Raw genomic sequence first — 25,234 nt, forward strand, 5'->3', positions numbered from 1 at the left:
TCAGCTTTTACAAATCTCACCATAGTGACATAAATTGTGTAGCCGACTAAAGCTAGTTCAAAGGAATTCCAAACCATGGAAGGGGATATACTGCAATACCTACTTGCCAATAAATTTTGGAAACTGAACTTTGAACACCAGCTACAAATTAAAGTACAAGTAAATGAATGTTTTCTTCCGGGTTAATCACGTTGGCTTGCCGAAGCCTGATGCATTACTTCTCAGTCCGTCACATGTTCAGATTGTAACGCTTGGTTTAATGGTCAGTGCTTTCGTTATGATGCATTTAACTTTTGCTTGGCTTTGCGTGTCTGCTATTTTTGGCTTGAACTGACAATGGTATCCTAGGTGTGGAGGCCAGATGATGTTTGTGTTGGGTTGAGTCTGTGGATGAGACTTGTGCAAGTGTTCCTTTGAACAAGCATGCCATTTTCCTTAGGCCAGCTTATTGAGCCTTCACTCATATTGATCCCGTAGTGGGATACACAAGAACTAGACTGTATGTGTGTGTTTGTATGTGTGTGTTGGGTAGTCTGCCTCCTCAGTGAAATTAGCTAAAAGGCAGCTACTGGTCACGTTATAAACACCATATCCTATCAAAAAAGCAAAACTAAAATCCAAGGAATATGATTGTTAGGCCTATGTTACGTTAAGTGCTATACTCTCCACTGTCGCCCATCATAGGTAAAGGAAAAAGCTACCTGGCTTAATAAACCAAAAGTACGATCAAAGAAGACCAGATTTCTCTCACACATCTCGTGTCATAAACACAATCTCCTCTCAAAAAATCAAAACAGGAATTCAAGGGATATGGTTGTTAAGCTTACCATACGTTAAGTGTTTTCGCTCCATTGACGCCCATTAGGAAAAGGCTTAACGGGGCTTAATGTACCAAAACAGCGATCAGACATCAGCAAATCGCTCTCACACATCTCTTGTTATGGTATCTCTCCCATCTTAAAAATTCTAATTGAAGTGCATAAGGATTTCCTATATCTTCTTATAGAGTGCATAAACGAGAGCATAAAGTCAGATTGTTTAATCATTGCTTGCACCGACTCCCACAAATGTCTGTGTTCAGGCTGAATCAGTAAATGTGGCATTTTGGCTTGGAGTGAACACATTGCAACACATAGGCCTACTATGTGGGTTGAGGGGACATGACAAATTTGGTGATCATCGATCGCTGTTTTGGAGCAGTTAAGCTTTTTCCTTATAATGGGTGTCAATGAAGAGGAAAATGCTTAATGTGAGATAACGACCATACTCCTAGGAGTTCAGTTTTGATTTTTTGACAAAGTGTTCCTAACAAGAGATGTCCAAGAGAAATTTAGTGATCATTCATCCCAGTTTTAGAACATTAAGCCACATTATGCTTTTTCACGTTAAGTGTTTTAGAATTTCCCAATAGCCTACTGTAATCTTAGAAAGATTTTAAGTAGTTTATATTAATCTGCCATCTGCCACCACAATAAAATGACTGGACCAAGCTGACGCCCCCAGTAGAACAGTTCTGGCTACGCCCCTGCAGTCTCCTTAGGGGCCATTTGAATTCTCTTCATCTGCTCATAGTGTCTTAAGTCAGGGAGACTAACATTCCTACATCAGAATACACATTGTTACACATTAATTAAGAATTTATATGCACAATAATTTCAAATATGTTTTCATTAACACATTAGGAAGGATATAGATCATCTATTTTACTCAAAGTTAAATGATCTCGATTTATCTTTTTCTGAGTACTTTATTCCCACTGAGTTGTAATATATCATGGCATTTAATTCCAAATGAGCTACAATATGGCATGAGATTCTGCAATAGGATCCAGGTCAGTTAAATAGGCTAGTTAAATATTAAGGACGGAATGTGCAGTTGTAATATATTTATTCATTCAAATATGTCTTATTTTTTCAGTGACTGAACTGAGGATTGTACTTTTGGGGACAAACAGATCAGAGAATAACAGAGTGGGAAACTTCATCCTGAGAAGAGCTGCATTTGAGACTGAATCTCCTCCAGTTTCAGTAGATCATCACAGTGAGAGAGTCAGAGGACATGTGGAGGGCAGACCCATCGCAGTCATCAATGCTCCTGACCTGTTTAAATTGTCAGAAGATCAGCTCTCAGTAGCAGTGAAAGAGTGTGTGTATCTGTCTGATCCAGGACCTCATGTGTTTATACTGGTGCTGCAGCCTGACGGTTTCACAGAGGAGGACAGACACAGAGTGAAAGCCATTCTGAACTCTTTCAGTGATCAGGCCCTGAACTACACCATGGTAATAACAACAGGCAAAACTGTGGAGAATGACAGTAATCCTTCAAGTCAAATCATTGAAGAATGTAGGAAGAGAACACACGAATTAGAGTCACATGGCTTCAGCGGGCACCCTCCATTCTTTGAGAAGGGATCTGGTCAGCGCTCGCAACTCTTTGAGAAGATAACAGAGATAGCGAGAGAGAATGGAGGGTATCTTACCTGTGTGAGATCTGAGAAGTCATTCAGAGGCACAATCCTGTATGATGACAAAACCACAGCAGAACGACAAAGGGGAACTGTACTGGAGAAGGCAACAGATGATGCAGGAGGAGACAGAGACAAAAAGATGAACAAGAGTGGAAGAATGGATGAGGAAGAAGAAAAAGGTGAGTTATTGATACATTCTAAAAAGTCCAGTAAATAATAAAATAATGTTAAAAATAGTAAGTAAGCACCCTGTTGAATAAAGCACCTTAGTTCAGATAGGAACTTTGAACACATATGGGGCTATTAATAAGGTCGTGCTGCCATTCAAACCGTCATGTAAACTAAAGGATGTGTATGGGTGCAGTAATACAGTAAATATGCGCACAGAGAACAAGCTAGACTTTTAAAACTTTTACGCTGCAGCGCTAGTTATGTCTAAAAGTACTTAATGAAAGAGGCTCCTTTAACTTCTCCTTTGTGTTGCTTAGTCCCTTTAACCTGAAGTTACACATGTGAAGTTACAGGTTTCTACACAGGAGGTTGTGTCAAATATGTACAGAAAAGTGGCTATGGGAGCTTTGACCAGTGTGGATCAGGTCAAACAACAGTGATTTTCAACAATTGTAATATTCAAAAACTTCCTGTTTGGAACACTCATAACAAGCATACGTACTGTTGAAACAAGGAAAACAACTTTGATGTTACTAAACCTAATTTTTCTAATGGATATTAAACTTGTTAAATATATAAGTCTCATGATCAGCCCATTTCTGAGTGCTACTGTCACATACATTTTGAAACAGACATATTTCTAACAAAGTGAAATTGTGAAAGTGGACTGACACTGAAATCTGCATGCACAAAAAGGAACTGGAGCGTTTCAAGTACAAGCAGAGACCATTCTGGCCAAAGCTTACTACACAGTGAAACTGGATGAAAACTGAGTCCAGTTAAGTGTGACCTCTGTGACAGATTTTTGCATTTTTGACTTAAAAGGACCCCGTGTTGGATAAATTCCACAGTGGGAAGAATTCAAGCAATTGGTCACAGGTTAAGGACCTGTGTTATTCAGTCAGATATATGGTTACACACAAATCCTTATGTGAAGGAAGTGGTGTGTGATGTTGAAGTGCTTGGATTCACTTAGGTCATTATCATTCAGGTCTCCTTGTACCAGAAGTGTTCACCAAACACAAAAACCTAATTTCAAAACTCACAAGGATTCAGTGAATTCACGTGATATGATCACATTTAATTAGTAATTATTTTTGCTTTTTTTTTTCAGTTTCAGAATGTGTCCTTCCAAGACTGAACCTGGTGTTGTGTGGGTGTGCTGGATCAGTGAAGATCTCCATATCAGAGTTCATTCTGGGCCAGAGAGAGTCCAGTCCAGAGTCCAGCTCAGTGTGTGTGAGGAGGGAGGGAGAAGTGTGTGGACGCCTGCTCACCCTGGTGGAAATGCCAGCTCTGTACAACACTCAGCTCTCAGAGGAGGAAGTGATGCGTGAGACTCTCCGCTGTGTCTCTCTCTGTGATCCTGGAGTCCATGCTTTCCTCCTGCTCATTCCTGAAGACTTCCTCACTGATGAAGACAAAGGAGAAATGGAGAAGATTCAGACAATATTCAGCTCAAGAGTCAATGATTACACCATGGTCCTGATAAATCAGAAACCTAGACAGGAAGCGACAGAATTAGATGAGCCAACCCAGACAATCATCAGTCCCTGCAGGGGAGGACATCAGTTCTTGGGTTCCAGTTCACAGGTGTCAGAGTTACTGAAGAATGTTGACAAACTGGTGGAACAGAACAGAGGAAGTCTTTACACATCAGTCATGTACCTGGAAACACAACTGAAGAAATTTAAGATGGAAAACGAAGACATGAAGAGAAAAATGAAGACAATGGAGGAAAAGATTAAGAATCAGATAACAGGTAACACTGAGATATATGAGTTTTGTGTATGTAAAGTGGGATGTCAAACATATTCAGACTCACTCATTTACTTACACAATATAATTAGGGTTCTAGTGTAGAGTTTTTTGACTGGATGGATTCTTTGTTGGTTATTGTAATGTTCCTGTCGAGGCATTTGAAATAGTTAAGTAGGTATGCATGTCCCCATGGCACTACAAAGCAGTGTTGTAGTCAAGACCACCTAAACCAAGACCAGAGTGTATCGAGACAGAGACAAAACCAAGACTTTGAGGGGTTGAGACCAAGTCAAGACCAGGACCAGACCAGTGCTAGTCCCACACTGCATGACACACTTATGATAAAATGTGGAACATGCAAACCATAGGCTCTTCTCAAACTGATCTGAAAGATCCACATTCCCATAAAAACACCCACATACAGACAAACACTAAGAGCTGAAATCAACTTAACCATCTTTATTCAACACTCCTTCTCCATGTTTTACCATCCACCTAACACAATACAATTTTTTGCACAGGTGCTTTTTTAATATTCCACAAATTTCTAACAACTTTCACAACTGTGTTTATGTGTTTATTTCATCAAGGGTCATTGACATATAAGATGAAATGAAATGACTGCATCCTCTGGTTGGTCACTAGGACTTGAGCCTGACCTTTACAGCTGACCCCCAAAAACACTTTTTTCACATTACGTGATTTTACAATTTTTCTGAGAAGTTTCAAAACTGTATTTATGTGTTTATTTCATCAATTCCACGGTGTTATTGACATTCAAGATGAAATGACATGTCTACATCCGTCAGTCACTAGGAACAGGTCTGACCTTCTAGGCTGACCCAGACTCATTTTAGATATTTAAATCCAATTTCACTTTTTTTTTTTTTTTTGGAGAAATTTCACAATCATACTTTTGTAGTCATTTCATTGATACTAGTAAGATACTGAAATCGAAGTTGAAATAAAATGTCTAGATGCCTGTTTGGTCATTAGAACAAAGTGGAACCTTTGAACAGAAAGGTCCCAAAATGTGTTTTCAGAAGTTATTGTTATTATTCGGAGAAGCAATCATGAGTAATCCTTCACTATTGTTTAAAGAGAAGCTGAACATAAAAGATCAATATAAATTGACTATGTCTGGCCATACACTTTACTCATATTCTACTTGCAACGCACAAGTTGCCCTTCAGTATGCATGAACTTTCGAGGGCCATCTCCGTGCAAGACAAATGGTGGAATAAACAGTAGGATGCAACAGCGTGCCTTAAATTGTTATTCATTTGCATGAAATGTCATGTTCAAAAAATAATTTATAATTTCACAACTGAATACAAGGCAGGATAACATAATGTGTAAGTAGTTTTTATAACTCTTAATGAGATCGAGATCGAGCTACGTGGCGAACATCTAATTTCAAGCTAACTTCACCACGGTTATCTCAGCAGTTGTGGTCTTGACCGGTCTTGAAATAAAATCCTGAGTCCTCTGTGTCTGAGAGCGAGACAAATGTGGTCGATTCCGAGACGAGACCAAAACCTTCAAAAAGACTGATCTCGAGTACTACAGCACTGCTACAAACCATTGATTATATTAATCTGTCATAGTATGTAAACTTTACTCAACGAACTCTTTTAATGTTTTTACAGATCTCGGCTGTCTGAGAATAGTGCTGGTGGGGATGACTGGTGTTGGGAAGAGTGCCACAGGAAACACCATCCTGGGAAAAGATGTTTTTAAAGAGGACATGAGTCATGAATCAGTGACTAAAACATGTCAGAGAGAGATGGCTGAAGTCAATGGAAGGCAGATAACAGTGATTGACACACCAGGACTGTTTGATACAAGAACTGATAAAGAAGAAATTAAGACAGAGATCAGTAAATGTATCACCATGGTAACACCAGGGCCACATGTGATTATACTGGTGTTAGCAGTTGGACGTTTTACTAAAGAAGAGAAAGAGGCAGTGAAGATTATTGAAGAAACTTTTGGAGACAAAGCCGGAGTGTACACTATGGTCCTGTTCACTAAAGCAGATCAGCTAAGGAAGAAAACCATAGAACAGTATATAGGAGACCCTGGAACTGACTTAGGGAATCTGATTGACCAGTGTGGTAACAGATACCATGTGTTTAACAACACAAATCCCAATAACCAAACTCAGGTTGTGGAACTCCTGGAGAAGATAGACACCATGGTGTCAGAGAATGGAGGGACCTTCTACACTAATGAGATGTTCAGACAGGTAGAGGAACCTCTCCAAGAGGAAAAGGAGAGAATACTGAGAGAGAGAGTGGAGGAGATAGAGAGAGAGAAAGAAGAACAGAAGGCTGAATATGAGACAGAGATAGAGAGAATGAAAGAGACAATGGAGGAGGAGAGAAAGAGACAGAGTGAAGAGAGGAAAAGAAAGGAGGAGGAATTTACAGAGAAAGAACAAGGACTGAAAAGGGAGATGGAAGAAAGAGAGAAAGATTATGAAAGAAGAAAAGAGGAGGATGAGAAAAGGATGAAAGAATGGGAGGTGAAAATATATAAGGATGTGGAGAGACAGAAAGCAGAATGGGAGAAACAGAGACAAGAAGAACAGTTAAGGAGAGAACAGGAGGACCACTGGAGCACAGAGAGAGAGGAGAAAGAAAGGAGAGAATGGGATGAGAAATGTGGAAAAGAAAGAGAGGAATTAGAACATGAGATAGAGAAACTGAAAAAGAAGGAAAAAGATGAAGAGGAGAAAAGAAAACAGGATGATGAAAGAAGAAGAAAGAAAGAGGAGAGAAAGCATAGGGAATTTGAGGAGAAAATAAAGAATGCAGAGGAGAGAGTGAAGGAGATAGAACAGCAAAAACATCTGCAGCAAGAGAAGGAGTTAGGGAGAGAGATGGAAGAACTGAAGACCAAATATGAGGCTGAACTAGAAAGAAAGAAGGAGACAATGGAGGAGGAGAGAAAGAGACAGAATGAAGAGAGAAAAAGAATGGAGGAAGAATTTACAGAGAAAGAAAAGCAGTTGAAAAAAGAGGTAGAGGACAAAGAACAAGAGAAAAAAGCTTTCATTGAAAAAGAAGAGAAAAGAAGACAGGATGATGAAAGAGGAAGAAAGGAAGAGGAGAGAAGACAGAGGGAATTAGAGGAGACAATAAAGAATGCAGAGGAAAGAGTGAAGGAGATAGAACAGCAAAAACATCTGCAGCAAAAAGAGTGGGAAAGAAAAACAGAAGAGGAGAGAAGGATGAGGGAAGAACAAGAAAAGATGTGGAGAGAAAAAACAGAGATGATAGAACAGAAATGGAGAGATAAAATCGAGTCAATGCAAACCCAACAAACCCTGAGGGAAAAAGAGTATGAATTGGAAAGACAAAAAGACATGGAGGAGAGAGAATTAGAAAAGAGAAGACAAATAGAGGAAGACAGGAAAAGAACAGAGCGTGAATACAATGAAAAGATCAAACAAACAGAGACACAGATGAAAGTGATTGAGAAAGAGAAAGATGAGGCTGAGAAAGAGAAAGAAGAAATGAGAGCTAAACATGTGACAGAATTGGATCAAATGAAGAAGACTGTGGAGGAAGACAGACAGAAACAAAATGAAGAGAGAAACAGAAGAGAGGGGGAGATTAGAGAGAGAAAACAGAGAATTAAAGACATGGAGGAACAGATGGTTACACAAAAACAAACGGAGGAGAGAAAGAGAGGATCCAGAGAAAGAGAAGGAGGAAAAGGACAGAGCACTGAGAGAAACAGAACTGAAATATGAGACTGACACTGAAGAGATGAAGAAAAGTGTCACTAGACTGGAGGAGAGAATTACAAATCTCACATCAGGTAAATTGTTAAATTTTGTTAATACAACCTCGATCACACAGTTATAAATGCTATCAAACTAGATACTCAGAGAGTAATGCTGATGTAGGAGTTTTTATTAATGTCACATCTATATATCTACTCATACCAAAATTCAGAAACAAGAGTCTACAAACCATGAGCATGGTGAAAAGAATTAAATTCCATCTGAGTCCAATATTATAGATTTATTTCACCAGAGCAGAGACTGCAGAATTACTGTACAGATGTTTTCTAATATTGTTGTGCACAATGTTTTTTTTTTTTTGTCTTTTTTCCCATGACCAGGGCCTTGTTACCCAACTGTACAATAATAAGCCCCACGGCTGCTGAGATATCAGTACCACTAACCACAGAAGAGCCAGTTTAGACAGGAGTGTAGTGTGATTTAATCCACTGAAGCAGATTAACCTTGTTGTTAATGTAGAACGCTAGGCTAATAGGGACATTGATGTGCGCGACTGCTGTTAAGGCTAAATTCTGCTGGGAACTGAGGCTGTAGAATAACAATTTTTAACTGTGATGACAAGATTTTCCAAAAGACAGTCTAACAGAGCAATTCAACTCTGCATAACTAAACAAAACATTACTTTGAAGTGTCACAAAAATTCATTCTCACAGGGTAAATGATACATAAGGGATAATGTACAATGAACCAGTCATTATAGCGAAATAAACCCTGACAGGGTGATGCAGGAATCTGGAATTACCTTGAACGGGTTTATATAATGGCCGGCTTGCTGTACATTATCCCGTACTTATTGCATGGCTCCTTACTAAAGACAAAGCACTGAGAAGTTGAAAAGCTAAACATGTGAGGTGTTGAAGGATATGTTACTATCTTCAGATGGGTTCTGAGAGATTGTGTGTGTCTTGGTCCTCTTTACGGAGGCTTGACAGTATTGGCCCGTCATCTCCACCCGTGCAGTCTGTAGAGAGTAGTAATGCATATGTAAGGCATGTGTTTTCTCTGTTGCTGAGTCACCACTACAGCTGGTCAACAGCTGTTGTAAGCAGGTTTGGAGTTGCTGTTTGTTTTCAACATCATTCTATTACTTTTTCCAGGTTTCTTTTAACATTTATGCTTTTGTTTAGGCTATATTTATAGTGCTGTATGTACTAAGGTACTGCTTGTAAACTCTTTACTAACTCTGCTCCTCTTGGACTAGGTTGATTCTGATTGCTGTCGCGTTCACCTCGAGTGCTCTTGGCTGGCAAAACAAAGTCATTGCTTTATTTTGTCTCATCATATTCACTGTGTGCTGGCTATAGCCTATGCTCATGTTAGTTTATGAGGTGTATCGAGTTTGCTACCTGATCTTGCCTTAGACCCTTTTTTTTTGGTATGTTTTGGTATGCTATTTTGCTGTACATCTGCATCCTTCCTCATTCATTTATTTGAGCAACCTGTGGGATTCACTTCCCATAAATAATTGGGATGGTGTAGTCAGGGTTGATTGTGTGACCTCTCAAGAGGAGTTTGATTACCACAGTGGACTGTAATGTGAATTTAGAAAGACCTTCCTTAAAACAAGGTTTGAGGAGCACTTGCCTAAGTAGTGGAGTGGAGGCTGCTGCCCTTTCTGTTAATGGCAGCAGGTCCTTCAGTACATTGCAATGTCAGACAGACCCTTCTGTCCGTAGTGTGGACCAAGCCAAAACTGCCGGCTTTTCTCAGGATGAGAGTAAGACAAGTGCGTGGGCTCTGGGTCAGTTTAGACTGGAGGTGCAGAGGACGCCTTCATTCCTGTAGCAGGTTGTCAATCTTAATAGCTATTTTGATCAGGGAGGGTTATCATCCAGACGTGGCAGTTTAGTCTTGATATCCATCTGGAGACCAAAGCAAAAGTGCAAAGTGCTAGTCCATTCCATTTGTTACTGGCAGGTGTGGTGTGGAAGGAGAGAGTATAGTCTTCTGCTGAATTACTACCAATAATGGGCTCGCAACTTTCTGTGCTTTACAGATGATGATCAAATACTACTTGAAACAGGGAAACAAAAAGGTCCATACAGGCCTTGCCCCCAAACTGTCAAACTCCGCTCCGAAGCATTTCTCATCAGTAAAGAGATTATAGTGCCAATCCTGACTGAATGTAACCATGAACTGGAAGCCCAGTGTATAAACTACAATGAACATTGAGTAAAATCAACACAAATGAAGTGAAAAAAAAAACAGTATCAAATGAGGCAAAACACATTTAACAGTATGTAATTGTTCTGTATTTTTCAGGACATAGCTGTTGACTTAATATACAGTCAGCCTGAAGCTATTATGCAGTGAAAGATTGTGTCACAGGGTTGATGTGTGAAGACTATATTTTATGACAAAACTGTAACATGGTATGAAATCCTTCCTCTGACATTCTTACCAAAACAGAATTTATGAGGATTTTTTCCGGTTTAGATAGAAATTAGTTGAAAATGTTTACACGCACATTACTTTGAAGTGATGAGACTGGTGGATGAGACACTCACCTATAGGGAGGAAGACAGTTTTGTCCTAAACACTAACAAGACCAAGGAGCTAATCCTGGATTTAAGGAAGAAAGCTCCCCCTCTGCAACCTCTGTGCATTAAAGGCACTGAGGTGGAACGTGTCAACGGCTTCAGGTTTCTTCGCCTGCACATCACCTACAACTTGAGCTGGTCAGAAAACACCACGGCCACTGTGAAGAAGGCACAACAGCAGCTCTATTTCATCAGGTCACTGAAGAAAGCTGTCCTGAGTCATTAGCCCCTTACCTAGGGAGAGCATCCTTACCAGAGGTATCACTGTGTGGTATGGAAACAGCACACTTAGTGAGAGGAAGGCCCTCCAGAGGACTATTAAAACCACAGGGAGGATCATAGGAGCACAGCTCCTCTCCATGGACACTCTGTTGGAACACCGCTGAAGGAACAAACTGGGGGCAATTCTCAAAGACCCACAGCACCCTGGACACTCCCTGTTTAGGTGAAGAGGCTCCAGACACTGGCTGAGATACCACCGACCAGAGAGCATCAGAACAAACAGGAAGCGCTTCCACAACAGTTTCTTTCCAGTGGCTATCAGACTACTTGCAAAGAACATTCAGGCTGGAGTGAAATACCCTGCCCCCAGTCAAAACTCCTCTAACACTTTGATAATAGATTGACAGCACCCCCACATCCCCTACACACATACACACACACACTCACACACGCACCCCACCCAGCTCCACACACACACACACACACACACACGTATGCATGCACCCCACCCCCCTCACTTTATTATTTCATCATTATCATCATCATTTTCAGCTGCTTATCCAGGACCGGGTTGTGGTGGTAGAAGGCTGAGGAGGGCAACCCAGATTTTCCTTTCCCCAGCCACATCCACCAGCTCCCCCCGGGGGATCCCAAGGTGTTCCCAGGCCAACCGAGATTAATAATTTTCCCAGCGTGTCCTGGTTCTGTCCCAGGGTCTCTTGCCAGTTGGTCATCCCCAGAACCCCTCCATAGGGAGGCATCCTGAGTAGATGCCCGAACCATCTCAACTGGCTCCTTTCAATGCGCAGGAGCAGTGACTTTACTGCAAGCTCATCCCGGGTGTCTGAGCTCTTCACCCTACCCCGAAGGGTGTGCCCAGCCACCCTGCGGAGGAAACTCATTTCCACTACTTTTATCCTCGATCTCATTCTTTCAGTCACTACCCAGAGCTCATGACCATAGGTGAAGCTTGGAACAAAGATCGACTGGTAAATTGTGAATTGTGCCTTCTGGCTTAACTCTCTCTGCACCATGACGGTCCGGTACAATGACCGCAAGACAACCACCACCGCCTGTCGAACTCCCGCTCCATTTTACCCTCACTCGTAAACAACAACACTTGAACTCCTTTATTTGAGGCAATACCTCACTACAAACTTGGAGGGGGCAAGCCACCTTTTTCCAGCATAGCACCATGGCCGCTGCTGATCCTCATCCCAACTTCACACTCGGCTGCAAACCTCCCCGGAGCATGCTGGAGGTCACAGCCTAATGAGGCCAACAGAACCACATCATCTGCAAAGAGAAGAGACACAATCCTGAGGTCACCATACTGGACACCCTCTGCCCCACGACTGCGCCTTGAAATCCTGTCCATGAAAATCACAAACAGAATTGGAGACAAGGTACAGCCAGGGCAGAGTCCAACACTCACCAGGAATGAGCTTGACTTAATGGCAAAAATGTGGACACAGCTCTTACTGCGGTTGAACAGCAGTGAACATGGCATCCTGTACTCCTGTAACACCCCCCACAGGACACCCTAGGTCGTAAGCCTCCTCCAGATCCACAAAACACATGTAGACTGGATTGGCAAACTCCCATGATCCCTTTGGTGTCCATGTAAGAGTGAAGAGCTGGTCTACTGTTCCACAGCCAGGACAGAATCCACAATGTTCCTCCTGAATCCGAGGTTTGACATTTGGTTGAAGTCTCCTTACCAGCACCCTGGAGTAGGCTTTCCCAGGGAGGCTGAGCAGTGTGATACCTCCAGAATTGGAGGCACACTCTCCACTCCCCCTTTTTTAGGGGAGGAAGATGAGTGACGACCTCCCCGAATCCTCCGTCTCTGCTCCCTCTGCGGAGGGCATGTCAGCTGGGTTCAGGAGCTCCTCAAAGTGTTCCGTCCAACCACATCCTCAGTTGAGATCAGAACCTCCCTGCCCCTGCTGAGAACAGCCTGGATGAGGCCCTTCCTGCCCCTCCCAAGTCACCTGACGGTTTGAGGCCAACTGTAAGTTCTTCTCCATGGCCTCCCCGCACTCCTTCCGTACTAGAGCTTCCAACACCACTATTACAGCAGTCTTTTCAGCCTGCCAGTTGACAGCTCTGTCCAGAACATATGGCCGCAGGTTTGATGATACCACTACAGTCAGTCATCGACCATCGGCCTAAGGAGCTCTGGTATCAGGTACACTTGTGAGCTGCCTCATGCTCGAACATGGTGTTTGTTATGGACAATCTATGACTCGCACAGAAGTCCAACAAAAAAGCCCCACTTTGGTTCATATCAGCTAAGCCCTTCCTCCCAATCACTCCCCTCCAAGTTTCTCCATCATTACCAACGTGAGTGTTGAAGTCTCCCCATAGAACTACACGGTCCCCACATGGTACCCTCACTAGGAAACTTTCCAGTGTATCTAGGAAGGCTGGGTACTCCGAGCTGCTGTTTGGCGCATACGCCGTCACAACAGTCAGAAATTTCCCCCCTGCAACCCAAAGTCGTAGTGAGGTGATACTCTCATTCACCGGGACAAACTCCAACACAGCGGCACTAAGTCGGGAGGCTAACAAGTAACCCCACACCTGCCCACCACCTCTCATCCTGGGTAACTCTGGAGAGGGACAGAGTCCAGCCCCCATCCAGGAGTTTCGTTCTAGTGCCAAGGCATAGAAGTGAGCCCACCTATATCTAGTCGGTATCGCTCAACCTCCTGCACAAGCTCTGGATGTCACGTGCCAAAAGCCAGTTTCTGTACTGTAAGTCAAGTCCGCCGGGGCCCTCGCCCCATCCCACCACCCGTGTGGCATCGCACCCGGCCCCTGTTTTTCCCCTTGCAGGTGGTGGGCCTGCGAGACTTTATTATTCATTATTTATCATTATTGGTGTGTATCTTCTTACTAAGGGTACGTTTTTATTACGTCTTTTATTGTATTTTCATTTTTATAACTTGACTGAAAGATCCACACAAGAATTCCAATGCCCTTGTACACCTGTACCAGGAAAAATGGCAAATAAAGTCTTGAATCTTGAAGTGTCTGTTCATTAAATATCTGTCCTTTCAACGGACCCCCTTTGTTCTGTCAGGTGTGAAACTGTTTGGATCTCAGTGTAATTTTTTGTGATTATATACGAAGGTGTTTCATTTGAACATAATCATTCAAAAGGACTCCTGTGGTAACTGATTGGTTTACACACAAACAACGAGAAGTAGAGACATAGAGGCAAATGAGTTTAATTAATTTTCAACAATTTGCTCTGTTACAAATTTGCCAACATAAATTCAGACAAGGAAGGCAGCAAGGTGGCACATTGGGTAGCACTGTTGCTTCACAACAAGATGGGCCTGGGTTCAGTTAGTGGCCGTGCCAGGGTTCTGTGTGATAAGCGGCCTTAGAAAATGAATGAATGAAAAACAGACGAGGCCAGTGTTGTAGGGAAAACAAATCCAGATGTTAAATAAATGATTGTTCAAAACAGTAAACTATTGATAACACTAACTAATTACTAGACTACAACTAATTACTTCACCACTATATTGAACAGAACAGAAAGGCAGAGGCAAATGCATGTCTTCTATGGACTGACAGTGTTTGTTGTGTTGGCCACTTATTTTTCAAAAGGGAAAAAAAGAAAGAGAGCAAAACACAAACACAAACTTCTAACTCAAGGGTTATGGAAATGAAAAACAGTGTAGTAATTGAATGTTATGATGTAAATTCAGATATTGATACAGTTTTGATGTAGATTTCCAATAAGACATATTATGTTTTCCAGTGTCTGTCCTGAGGTTGGTGTTGCTGGGGAAAAGTGTGCTTGAGAATAGAAGAGTGGGAAACTTCATCCTGGGAAAAGCTGCATTTGATGTAAAAGCCACTACAGCACTGGTTGAACAGCACAGTGAAAAAGTCAGAGGACATGTGCAGGGACGACCCATCACAGTCATCAACACTCCTGACTTGTTTCATCCTCAACTCTCACATCATCAGCTCTCAGTGGCAGTGAAAGAGTGTGCATCCCTGTCTGCTCCAGGACCTCATGTGTTTATACTGGTGCTGCAGCCTGACAGCTTCACAGAAGAGGACAGACACCATGTGACAGCCATAATGAACAAATTCGGTACTGAAGCAATGAACTACACCATTGTGCTGACTACAGGAAAAAGTCCAATACATGCCAGAGCATGGGATGTGAATAAGAGTGGCCCTGTACAGGCAATCATCAGATCCTGCAGCATGAGACATCACGTATTCAACAACCTTTATAGATTTGACCGGCATCAGGTCCTACAGCTCATAGAGAAGATAGACCAGATGCTGGAGGAGAATGGTGGTCCTTATTTCTCCTGTGAGCAATCTAAGCAAATATCACATGTGAACAAACCCACAGTGAAAAGAAAACCTGTGGATTTGACCTGGGGGAAAGAGAAACTGCACAACACACGAAGAGATACATGGACGAGGGAACAGGAAAACAGCAACAAAGAAGAGGGAGATGAGAAGAATGAGAAAGGTGAAATTAAGAAGAAAAATTACATTTCATTCCAAAAGTGTGAGTAAATGACCTCCTGGGTTTGATTTCTGGCCGGGCAGCCAGGGTCCTTTCTATGTGGAGTTCGCATGTTCTCCCCGTGTTTGCATGGGAGCTCCAGTTTTTTCCCACTTACAAAGACATGTAAGTCAGGCAAATTGGAGATACTAAATTGCCCCAAGGTGTGAATGTGCACTTTGTCTGTGTGTCTGCCCTGTGATAGACAGGCGACCTGTCCAGGGTGTTTCCCCGCCTTTTACCCAATGAATGCTGGGATAGGCTCCAGTAACCCTCGCGACCCTAATTAGCATAAGGGCCTTAGAAAATGAATGAATGAATGAATGAATGAATGAATGAATGAAAAACAGACGAGGCCAGTGTTGAAGTGAAAACAAATCCAGATGTTAAATAAATGATTGTTTAAAAAAGTAAACTATTGATGGTATCGATTACACTAATTACTACATTACAACTAATTACTTCACCACTATACTGAACAGAACAGAAAGGCAGAGGCAAATGCATGTCTTCTATGGACTGACCGTGTTTGTTGTGTTGGCCACTTATTTTTCAAAAGGGAAAGAAAAGAAAGAGAGCAAAACACAAACACAAACTTCTAACTCAAGGGTTATGGAAGTGAAAAACAGTGTAGTAATTGAATGTTATGGTGTAAATTCAGATACTGATACAGTTTTGATGTAGATTTCCAATAAGACATATTATGTTTTCCAGTGTCTGTCCTGAGGTTGGTGTTGCTGGGGAAAAGTGTGTTGGAAAATAGAACAGTGGGAAACTTCATCCTGGGAAAAGCTGCATTTGATGTAAAAGCCACTACAGCACTGGTTGAACAGCACAACGAAAGAGTCAGAGGACATGTGCAGGGACGACCCATGAAAGTGGTCAACACTCCTGACCTGTTTCATCCTCAACTCTCACATCATCAGCTCTCAGTGGCAGTGAAAGAATGTGTGTCCCTGTCTGCTCCAGGACCTCATGTATTTATACTGGTGCTGCAGCCTGACAGCTTCACAGAAGAGGACAGACACCATGTGACAGCCATAATGAACAAATTCGGTACTGAAGCAATGAACTACACCATTGTGCTGACTACAGGAAAAAGTCCAATACATGCCAGAGCATGGGATGTGAATAAGAGTGGCCCTGTACAGGCAATCATCAGATCCTGCAGCATGAGACATCACGTATTCAACAACCTTTATAGATTTGACCGGCATCAGGTCCTACAGCTCATAGAGAAGATAGACCGGATGCTGGAGGAGAATGGTGGTCCTTATTTCTCCTGTGAGCAATCTAAGCAAATATCAGAGGGAACGGTTCAACATGTGAACAAACCTGGAAGGGAAGAGGGGGATGAGAAGAACGAGAAAGGTGACGTTAAGGGAATAAATTACATTTTGCTCCAAAAGTGTGAGTAAATGACCTACTGGTGAAAAAATCTGTTGACAATAAAGGCTCACTGCTTTATATCTAATTCAGCACAGGGTTGACCTCTGTACAATGTTTACTCAGTGGACAACAGCCTCTCAATATTTGGTATAATAAAATGAGTAGCAATGCATCTTAATGACAAGATTCTTCATTTACACTTTTGTTTAAAATATTACACTGTTAAGATGAGGAAACACTTCAACAAACCAGATATAATACGTAGGAAAATAGAAACATATATGGTCTTAGTAATATTTTTTTAGATTTTGAACGTGCATGACAATACAGTTTTGTTCAATTTCCTTTTAGACCTGCAGCGCTGTGATTTCACAGTGGCACTGATTGGGAGTGATGCTGCTGTCAAGTATGGAGGAGAAAACATTCTACTGGGGGAAGAGGAACTTTATCTGGACCAGTCTGATCTCTGTCAGATCACACCCAAAACTAAAGAGGTGTCTGGACGCCATGTCTCAGTGATCAACATGCTTGGGCTGCATGAACTTCCCCAGCAGTCGACTGACACTCACATCAGCCACTTACTGAGAGACCACGAAATCCATGTCTTCCTCTATGTCTTACCCTTAGGCCTGCTCACAGATGAGGATAAGATGGGCCTGGAATGGCTACAGAGAACATTTGGTGAAAAGTCTCTGGATGTTGTGATGATCCTCTTCACCTATGAGACTGAAGATCAAAAAGACACAGTCATAGATGATCTGAAGAAAAATGCTATTCTTGAACAGATAGTTCAGAAATGTGGAGGCAGGTATCACACCTGTGATAAAAGTATGAACAACCAATCAGAGATGAGAACACTGCTAGAGAAGATTGACAGACTGGTCTGTGAAAACAAAGGCTGTTATCGATTGAAGACGTATAATGGAGAGCAAAAAAAAATGCAAAAGCTGAAACAACACAACCAAAATCCCACAATCAACAAAGGGAACAAAAGCTCATCAGGTAAAATGTTATTATTCTTAATTAATTGGCATCATTATAGGCAATCTCAAACTCAATCTTAAGGGCCTAAACTCCCTAAAAAGTACTGAAATGAAAAAAAAATAAATAAAAAAAGTTATTTGATAACACACTTATACTGAGGAAAAGATTCATGCCGGTGTAAGTTTTCACACAGTTTTTTGTTTTGCCTTGTTTTGTTTTGTTTGTTTGTTAGGATACATAATGGAAAGTCTTGACAAAAATATTGCTACACAGATGAGTAAGGTAAGTGCTTCAAACAACATGAATTATTAACACTGAGTATATAGATTGCACATGCATTATAATCATGTACTATATTCTTATACACCACAAGGCTTGGAGCATGTATTGCATATATTTCTTTTTTCCTTTTTTTTTTTCAAAATGTTTCTGTGTACCTCGACAAGGCCTGAAAATGAGACTTTTTTTAGGCCAACTACATACCTACGCTGTTCATGTATTGAAATTAATAATCATATTACTCTTATACATAACATTGTCACAGGGTCAAGAGCCAAAAACAGAACTGCAAGAAGAGATATCAAAGGAAAGAGAAGAGAGGATAAATGAAGAGGCTAAAAGACCAGAGATACAGGATCTTATGAACAGACTCAATCTTAAGGGACATCTTCAACATAAACTGACCACCGCAGATGTTCTGGAAATAAATAGGTTGTTGTTTGAGATAAAAAAGTCACAGACAGAGACAGACCTGGTCGACATATTCCTACAGAAACTGCTGACAATGGACTACAGAGCAAGATACACTGTCATTAGAGAAAAAAACACTCAGATAGATCTAACGAAACCATGTACGGAGAATGTGAATGAGGAAATGGGAGATGGGGGTGACTTTGATGCTCTAATGAATGTAAGGAATTCTGATGATTATGAGAACAGAGAACAGTCCAATATCCACCCCATGGATGTTCAGATGGCCGTGTTTCACTGTGCTGACAAGTTCCTCCAGCAGTTTATGGTAACTAAACTGTCACAGTGTCAGTATGCCCTGCCTCTGCTTGTGCCCAATCCCTTCACCCAACAAATTGAGTTTCCTCTCTGGACATTTCGCCAGATCAAGAAAAGCTGGACAGTAACTGACATTTCTTGTAAAGCAGCCAGCAGAACTAAGCCAGTCTACAAGGCAGAAACACCAATGGTGTCCTTCGTCAGGCTTGGCCCTGTTGCTTCATCCAAGTCTCAGCTGATGAACAGTCTGATAAATGAAAAACACAACACATTCTTTCACAGGCACTGCCCTGGCAGCAGTAAGACACGCCTTCTGATGGATGGAGTTGTGGAGATTGCCTGGTATTGTCCCTCTGGAAAAGACACTGATCATTTTACTGATTGTGTTGCATTCTGTAATCTCCATGGAGATGCTGAGGTATATGAGAAACAGCGAGAAATTCTGACTGAAAAGGCCTCGGTGAATGTTGTCCTTTACCCTGATCTAGATGAAAAGGGAAAGACTTTACTACAGAGGCTCTACAGTTCCCAAACACCTCTTATTTGCCTTCTCAGTGAAAACAACTCCACTGTAACCAGGATTAAGGCAGGAAAGTACAGAATGGGACTGAAGGACAGAAATCAGTCTGAGGTGTCTGCAGAACTAGGAAGTGCCATCAGAGAGTGTCTGTCAATGACACCTCATACTTTCAAAGTGGAGGATATGGCCAGAGATACACAGATCAGAGTAGATGAAGAAGATGAGGACTGTAAGAGAGGGAAGAAAGCTGCTCTCCAGATACTGAACCTGCTGGAGGGAGAGGAGCTGTCCTCTATAAAACAGAAATATCTGCCCTGTCAGGGTAAACTGTGGCATGACTGGTGTCAAAAGAATAAAAAACTACATCGACTTCAGGAATATAACACAGAGATGAACAACAGCAAAATACAGACAGAAATGAAGGCGCTGAGAAATACACAGAGGCAATGTAATGTCAGTGAACTCATTCGACTGTTTACTCAAGGTTTATGTTCACTGACCAAAAATGGGAAAACATTCTTTCTGAAATGGCTTGGAATCCTGTTGGATGACTTGACTACAGAAAAACTCTCTGATCTCCACTATGAGTATGACAGCATGTGGTCTAAGGTCTTGGAACTGAAAAAGAACCATGACGAGAAATTGAGCACTGAGCAGGCAAAACTGGAAAAAATATCAGACAAATTATGTGTTGCAACATTTGGCCTAGAACACATTGTTAGGGAAGCAGGACAGATTTATGAAGCCTGGGCATCAGTCAAGAAAACAAAGGGATTGAGAGATGACACAGGCTTGTCTTACCTTCCTGCTTTAGCTGCAGAACTCATGATGTCTGGACACCCAATGGAGCTGATGGATGGAGATGCTGCTCATGTTCCTTTAATCTGGGTCACTGCTGTTCTAGATGAGGTCATCAAGAGACTGGGAGACCAGAGAGTTTTTGTGCTGTCAGTTTTGGGAATCCAGAGCACTGGGAAATCCACAATGCTGAATGCCATGTTTGGACTCCAGTTTGCAGTCAGTGCTGGTAGGTGCACCAGAGGAGCTTTCATGCAGCTGGTCAGAGTCACAGAGGAGATGAAGGAAGAACTGAAATTTGACTACATTCTAGTTGTTGACACTGAGGGACTTAGAGCTCTGGAACTGGCTGGGAGATCCACACAGCACCATGACAATGAACTAGCCACATTTGTTGTTGGTCTTGGAAACATGACATTGATCAATATCTTTGGAGAGAACCCTGCTGATATGCAGGACATCCTTCAGATTGTAGTTCAGGCCTTCCTGAGGATGAAGAAGGTCAGACTGTCTCCCAGCTGTGTGTTTGTCCATCAGAATGTTGGAGACATCAGAGCTGGAGAGAAAAACATGGAGGGAAAAAGACGCCTGCAGGAGAAACTGGATGAGATGACAAAGTTAGCTGCTAAAGAAGAAGACAGTAACGCAGAGTGTTTCAGTGATGTCATTGCCTTTGATGTGAAGAGAGATGTGAAATACTTTGCTCAGCTGTGGGAAGGCAGCCCACCCATGGCTCCACCAAACCCATCATACAGTGAAAACATTCAGGAGCTAAAGAGACACATTTTATCCCAAAGTTCAAAATCCTCTGGTATGACGCTCTCACAGTTCAAAACAACTATCTGTAATCTGTGGAATGCATTACTGAACGAGAATTTTGTTTTCAGCTTCAAAAACACCCAGGAGATTGCTGTGTATAGGAAATTGGAAACTCAGTATGGGAAATGGGCCTGGAGCCTCAGGAGTGCCATGCTGACTATTGAGAACAAACTACAGAACAGAATAGAAAATGAAAAACTGACCGATGTTGAGGAAAAAGAGCTGGTGTTAGGCATGAGAAAGACCAAAGAGGAAGTGGACAAATCAGTGAAGCAGTACTTTGAGGAAGATGGAGATAAAGACATTTTGATTCAGTGGAGAGGGAGATTTGAAAACAAAATATGTGAGCTTTACGATGAGCTGATGAAAGAAACAAGAAGAAAACTAAATGAGCTCATAGAACAGAAGAAAGCCTGTAAGAAGTTAAATGAGAAGAAGGTAGAGTATGAAAAGAGGCTCTTTGAAATGAGTAAGGAGCTTGCTCTGAGTCTGAAAAACAAAGAACACAATGAGAATGTTCTCAGGAAGAAATTTGATGAGGTCTGGAGCAAGTGGGTCACCGATTTGACCAAAGACACACCCTTAGTGAAGGATATTAATGTCTGGCAGGATGTGATAAGAATCCTGTGTGAACAGTATGAACGCTCTCTTGTGTGTGAAAGGGAAGAAATGAAGGATTATAAACACCTTTCTCACATTGGTAACTATTCTGACTATATTATTTACAAGAACAACCCACACTTTTCACAGAAGCCAGAAGAGGCAACTCAAAAAACAAAGAAAGGAAATTTATTTCAAAATTTCATCACAGTTCTTCCTGGATTTAAACCCTCTAAGCAGAAACCCTCAAAGAGGGCTGTTTTATCCATGGAAGATCAAAGCTCTATAAAGGCATTCATCAATGCTACCATCAAAAAAACAGAGAGAAACATAAAAACGAAACCCATTACAAGGCTGGGCTATCACCACAGTTACATCCAAGAAATAACAGACTCGGTCAGACAGAACGTGAAGGAATATGAATCAGGGTTAGAGGAGTATGTGTTCAAAAAGGAGTTCACAGTGGATCTCTCACTCTGTGTGTGTGACCTCGCAGCTCAAGAATTTACACAACTCCACAAGGAATTCAAGAATTCAAATGATGCAAGAGCTTACCTGGAGAATCAGAAACCCCAATACTACAGTGTCTTTAAGAACTCTTGCAAGGGTGCAACATCTACAGCTGTGTTTGGTGAGTTTATCTGCAGCAAACTAGAACCTTCCATCCTACAGGCAGTTTATGACAAAACTGCCATTGATTTGGCACATGAGATGAAGTCTAACGCTTCAGCATTTAATGGGAACAGATCAAACCTGGAGAAACACATTCTGAGGTCACTGGCAGCAGAAGAAAAGTTTCAGAAGTTCATGATATACATTCACAACCCAGAAAAACACTTCAAACAATTCATCACAAAAGAGGTCAACAAATACATTCTCCAAAAAAATAATCAAACTGTCCTTGGCATCATTATAGGCAATCTCAAACTCAAACAGCAGTGTATAATCAGTGCAGTACATTCAGCAACACAGGAGGTGAAAAACAACTGTGGGGATGCCAATAAGTGGCTGAGTAGTTTCTCTGACAGATTGAAGGATGAACTGAAATTCACAGAAAAGTCTGGTGCTGACCTCAAAGATGTAAAAGATTTTATTTTTCTTGAGAAAGTGATAAAAGAGGGCCTTGATAAGATCAAAAACAAATTAGAGAAGAATTTTAAAGGGTCTCCTCTCAAAATGGAGATGTTCAGGGAGAGGCCTGAAGAGATTCTGATCAAACACTTCTGTCGGTGCTGCTGGGTGCAGTGTCCCTTCTGTAAAGCCATCTGTACCAACACTATAGAGGGACATCCTGGAGATCACAGTGTCCCTTTCCATCGCTCACCTGCAGTCAATGGTGTTTCTTATAGAGATACAACCTACTTTTCCCTTGCATTTTGCACAACTCAGGTAGCCAGTGATAATTCCTTCTACCCATCCTCAGAGTCAAATGAGAAATTCCCATATAAGGAATACAGAAAAGCAGGCCCCTGGTTTGCTGACTGGAGCATCACCCCTGACCTCTCTGAGCTAGCATACTGGAAGTGGTTTGTGAGTCATTTTCAGACTAACTTAGAAAAACACTACAACTTCACATTCCAGAACCTGGGTGAGATTCCTAAAGAATGGAGGGAGTACACAAAACAGGATGCCTTCGACAGTTTGGATAAATACATCTAATAAATGGGTGGCATTACAGAGGTATTCAGTTGACAGAGAGAATTTTCAGCTGACTTTTGCACAACTTCAGTAGCAAGTGAGGGTACATCCTACCCATCACATGATTCAGAAGAGACATTCCCATTTAGAGAATACAGAAGAGCAGGGGGGAAATGCGAAACATGGAGCATCACCCCTTACCTCTCTGAGCTGCCATACTGGAAGTGGTTTGTGTGTCGATTTCAGGTCGATCTGGAAAAACACCACAATCTTGATCTTCAGGGAAAGGGTGAGATTCCTGATGAATGGAGAAAGTAAACAAAACAAGAAGCAATTCGGAGTTTGGACAAATACATCTAAAGGTTTGAAGTCAATCTCAGATCAGTCTGGGTATTCAAACAGAAACCTTAACATTTATCAGAGTTATGTCTTATCTTCTGATGGCTTATAAATGCACAGGGTTTCTATGGGTTTGGATATTTTATCACTGATTCTAGACTAATTACAAACATATCTGTGATATTAGCTGTAGGGGTTGTATTGCTGTAGATGTATTGTATGTGTGATTATAGATGTCCTCTGGTCATTGCCCAAAATTCTCTGAAATTTTACGTAGTCAATTTCAACCTTGTAGAGATTATTGCCAAATGAACACAATTTTCTCCATATACTTCTTAGTTTTTTTTTTCTTCCTCTTTTTTTTTTATTTTTAATTTTCACTCTCTTTTTTCATGAGTAGTTGTTTACTTGTACTTTCGTATAATGGCTATTTTAATCATGATCACTCCTGTAAAACAATTTTACATTGCTAATTAAAGTTTAATGATTGCATATACTACATAATATGCTGCAGTCTTTTGTTTCCCTCTCCCAACACAGTTGTAACATTTCTGTCATGTCTAGGCATGGCTTAAGACACAACTATAATCTAACCATGACAGTGATGAACTTAGATTAGAGCCATTTGTAATGAAACAACTCAGGACTATCTGTGGTCCCTGTAGGTTTTTTCCTTCTGTATTTTTCATTAATAACAGTAATTCTGAAATATGTCCTTAAGTCCACCGCTGAATGTACTGAAGAGACTTTAAGTCCAATAGACGAAACAAGACGGCCGCCGAAAGCGACCTCTATCCCACATTGGTCCAGCCCAAAAAAAAAAAAAAAAGAAAAGAAAAGTATAATCCAAAAAAAAAAAATCAACCAAAAACTGTGATCACTTTAAAAAGAAAATGGTATACCATACAAAAAATACAAAATGGCATTGATCTTACCAAAAAAGCAGCAGAGGAGAGTAAATTCAGCAATTTACTCTCTCCCAGCGGGATGTCCACCCGCGGTGGGTAGCGCTGTGGGTAGCAGGAACGGGTTGCCTTGGTCCTTCAGTTTAGTCAAGTCCACTGCTCATTTACGTTTCTTTCTCTTCCAATACTTATATAAATGAACTAAGCAATTTCTTTTACTGTAGTAGCCGCAGACATTTGAAACTTGCGCCACACAGAACACGCACTTCCTCTTCAGCCAGTGAATCCCTCCTCTTGCCAAATACACACACTGCTTAAGTAACCTTGGTTTTTGACACCCTAAAGAGCCCACACATATGTACCATTATATGGCAGTGGGAAAAAAATGCATCACATTATAAACGAAGATATATAGCCAATACCATTCATAGAGTAAAACCAGCATGTATTGTATTTGAGACCTTCATAATATGTTAAGATAGTCTGACCTCAAACTTAATGTGACAGTGTCACAGCCTCCCATGGCCTCCCTGTCATTAGAAGCCAAAAAGGCATTTGACAGAGTTGAGTGGCACTACATGTCTCTCACTTTGGAGCACTTCAAATTTGGGGTAAAATTTATTAGTTGGATCAGGCTTTTGTATAGTGTACCTGAGGCTGCGGTGGTAACCAATGGCTTGATGTCACATTACTTTCAACTAAACAGAGGC

At 41.4% G+C, this 25,234-nt stretch overlaps 2 protein-coding genes across 2 annotated transcripts; both read left to right on the forward strand.

The window, feature by feature from the left end:
• Positions 1 to 2,164: 2,164 nt before the first annotated feature.
• Positions 2,165 to 8,179, forward strand: LOC115829276 (GTPase IMAP family member 8-like). Its single transcript, XM_030793330.1, has 4 exons — positions 2,165 to 2,646; positions 3,753 to 4,400; positions 6,049 to 6,926; positions 8,174 to 8,179. The coding sequence occupies exons 1-4, from the start codon at positions 2,277 to 2,279 to the stop codon at positions 8,177 to 8,179; spliced, it is 1,902 nt and encodes a 633-aa protein (XP_030649190.1). The 5' UTR covers positions 2,165 to 2,276.
• LOC115829277 (interferon-induced very large GTPase 1-like) lies at positions 8,176 to 23,301 on the forward strand. The gene is made up of 7 exons (XM_030793331.1): positions 8,176 to 8,227; positions 14,754 to 15,488; positions 16,239 to 16,895; positions 17,265 to 17,915; positions 18,449 to 20,012; positions 20,073 to 21,776; positions 21,864 to 23,301. Exons 1-7 carry the CDS (start codon positions 8,176 to 8,178, stop codon positions 23,299 to 23,301), a joined length of 6,801 nt encoding a protein of 2,266 aa, XP_030649191.1.
• The last annotated feature ends 1,933 nt before the right edge of the window (positions 23,302 to 25,234 follow it).

This window comes from Chanos chanos, chromosome 16, assembly GCF_902362185.1.
Source record: "Chanos chanos chromosome 16, fChaCha1.1, whole genome shotgun sequence".
Taxonomy (NCBI): Eukaryota; Metazoa; Chordata; class Actinopteri; order Gonorynchiformes; family Chanidae; genus Chanos; species Chanos chanos.

Excerpts from the sequence above, each read along its gene's own strand:
- LOC115829276 (XM_030793330.1), top strand. The coding sequence starts at position 2,277 with ATGGTAATAACAACAGGCAAAACTGTGGAGAATGACAGTAATCCTTCA. Across the intron at positions 2,647-3,752 it reads GGATGAGGAAGAAGAAAAAG|TTTCAGAATGTGTCCTTCCA; the intron begins GTGAGTTATTGA and ends TTTTTTTTTCAG. Across the intron at positions 4,401-6,048 it reads GATTAAGAATCAGATAACAG|ATCTCGGCTGTCTGAGAATA; the intron begins GTAACACTGAGA and ends ATGTTTTTACAG.
- LOC115829277 (XM_030793331.1), top strand. The coding sequence starts at position 8,176 with ATGAAGAAAAGTGTCACTAGACTGGAGGAGAGAATTACAAATCTCACA. Across the intron at positions 17,916-18,448 it reads AGGGAACAAAAGCTCATCAG|AGCCAAAAACAGAACTGCAA; the intron begins GTAAAATGTTAT and ends CACAGGGTCAAG. Across the intron at positions 21,777-21,863 it reads TATATTATTTACAAGAACAA|ATTTAAACCCTCTAAGCAGA; the intron begins CCCACACTTTTC and ends AGTTCTTCCTGG.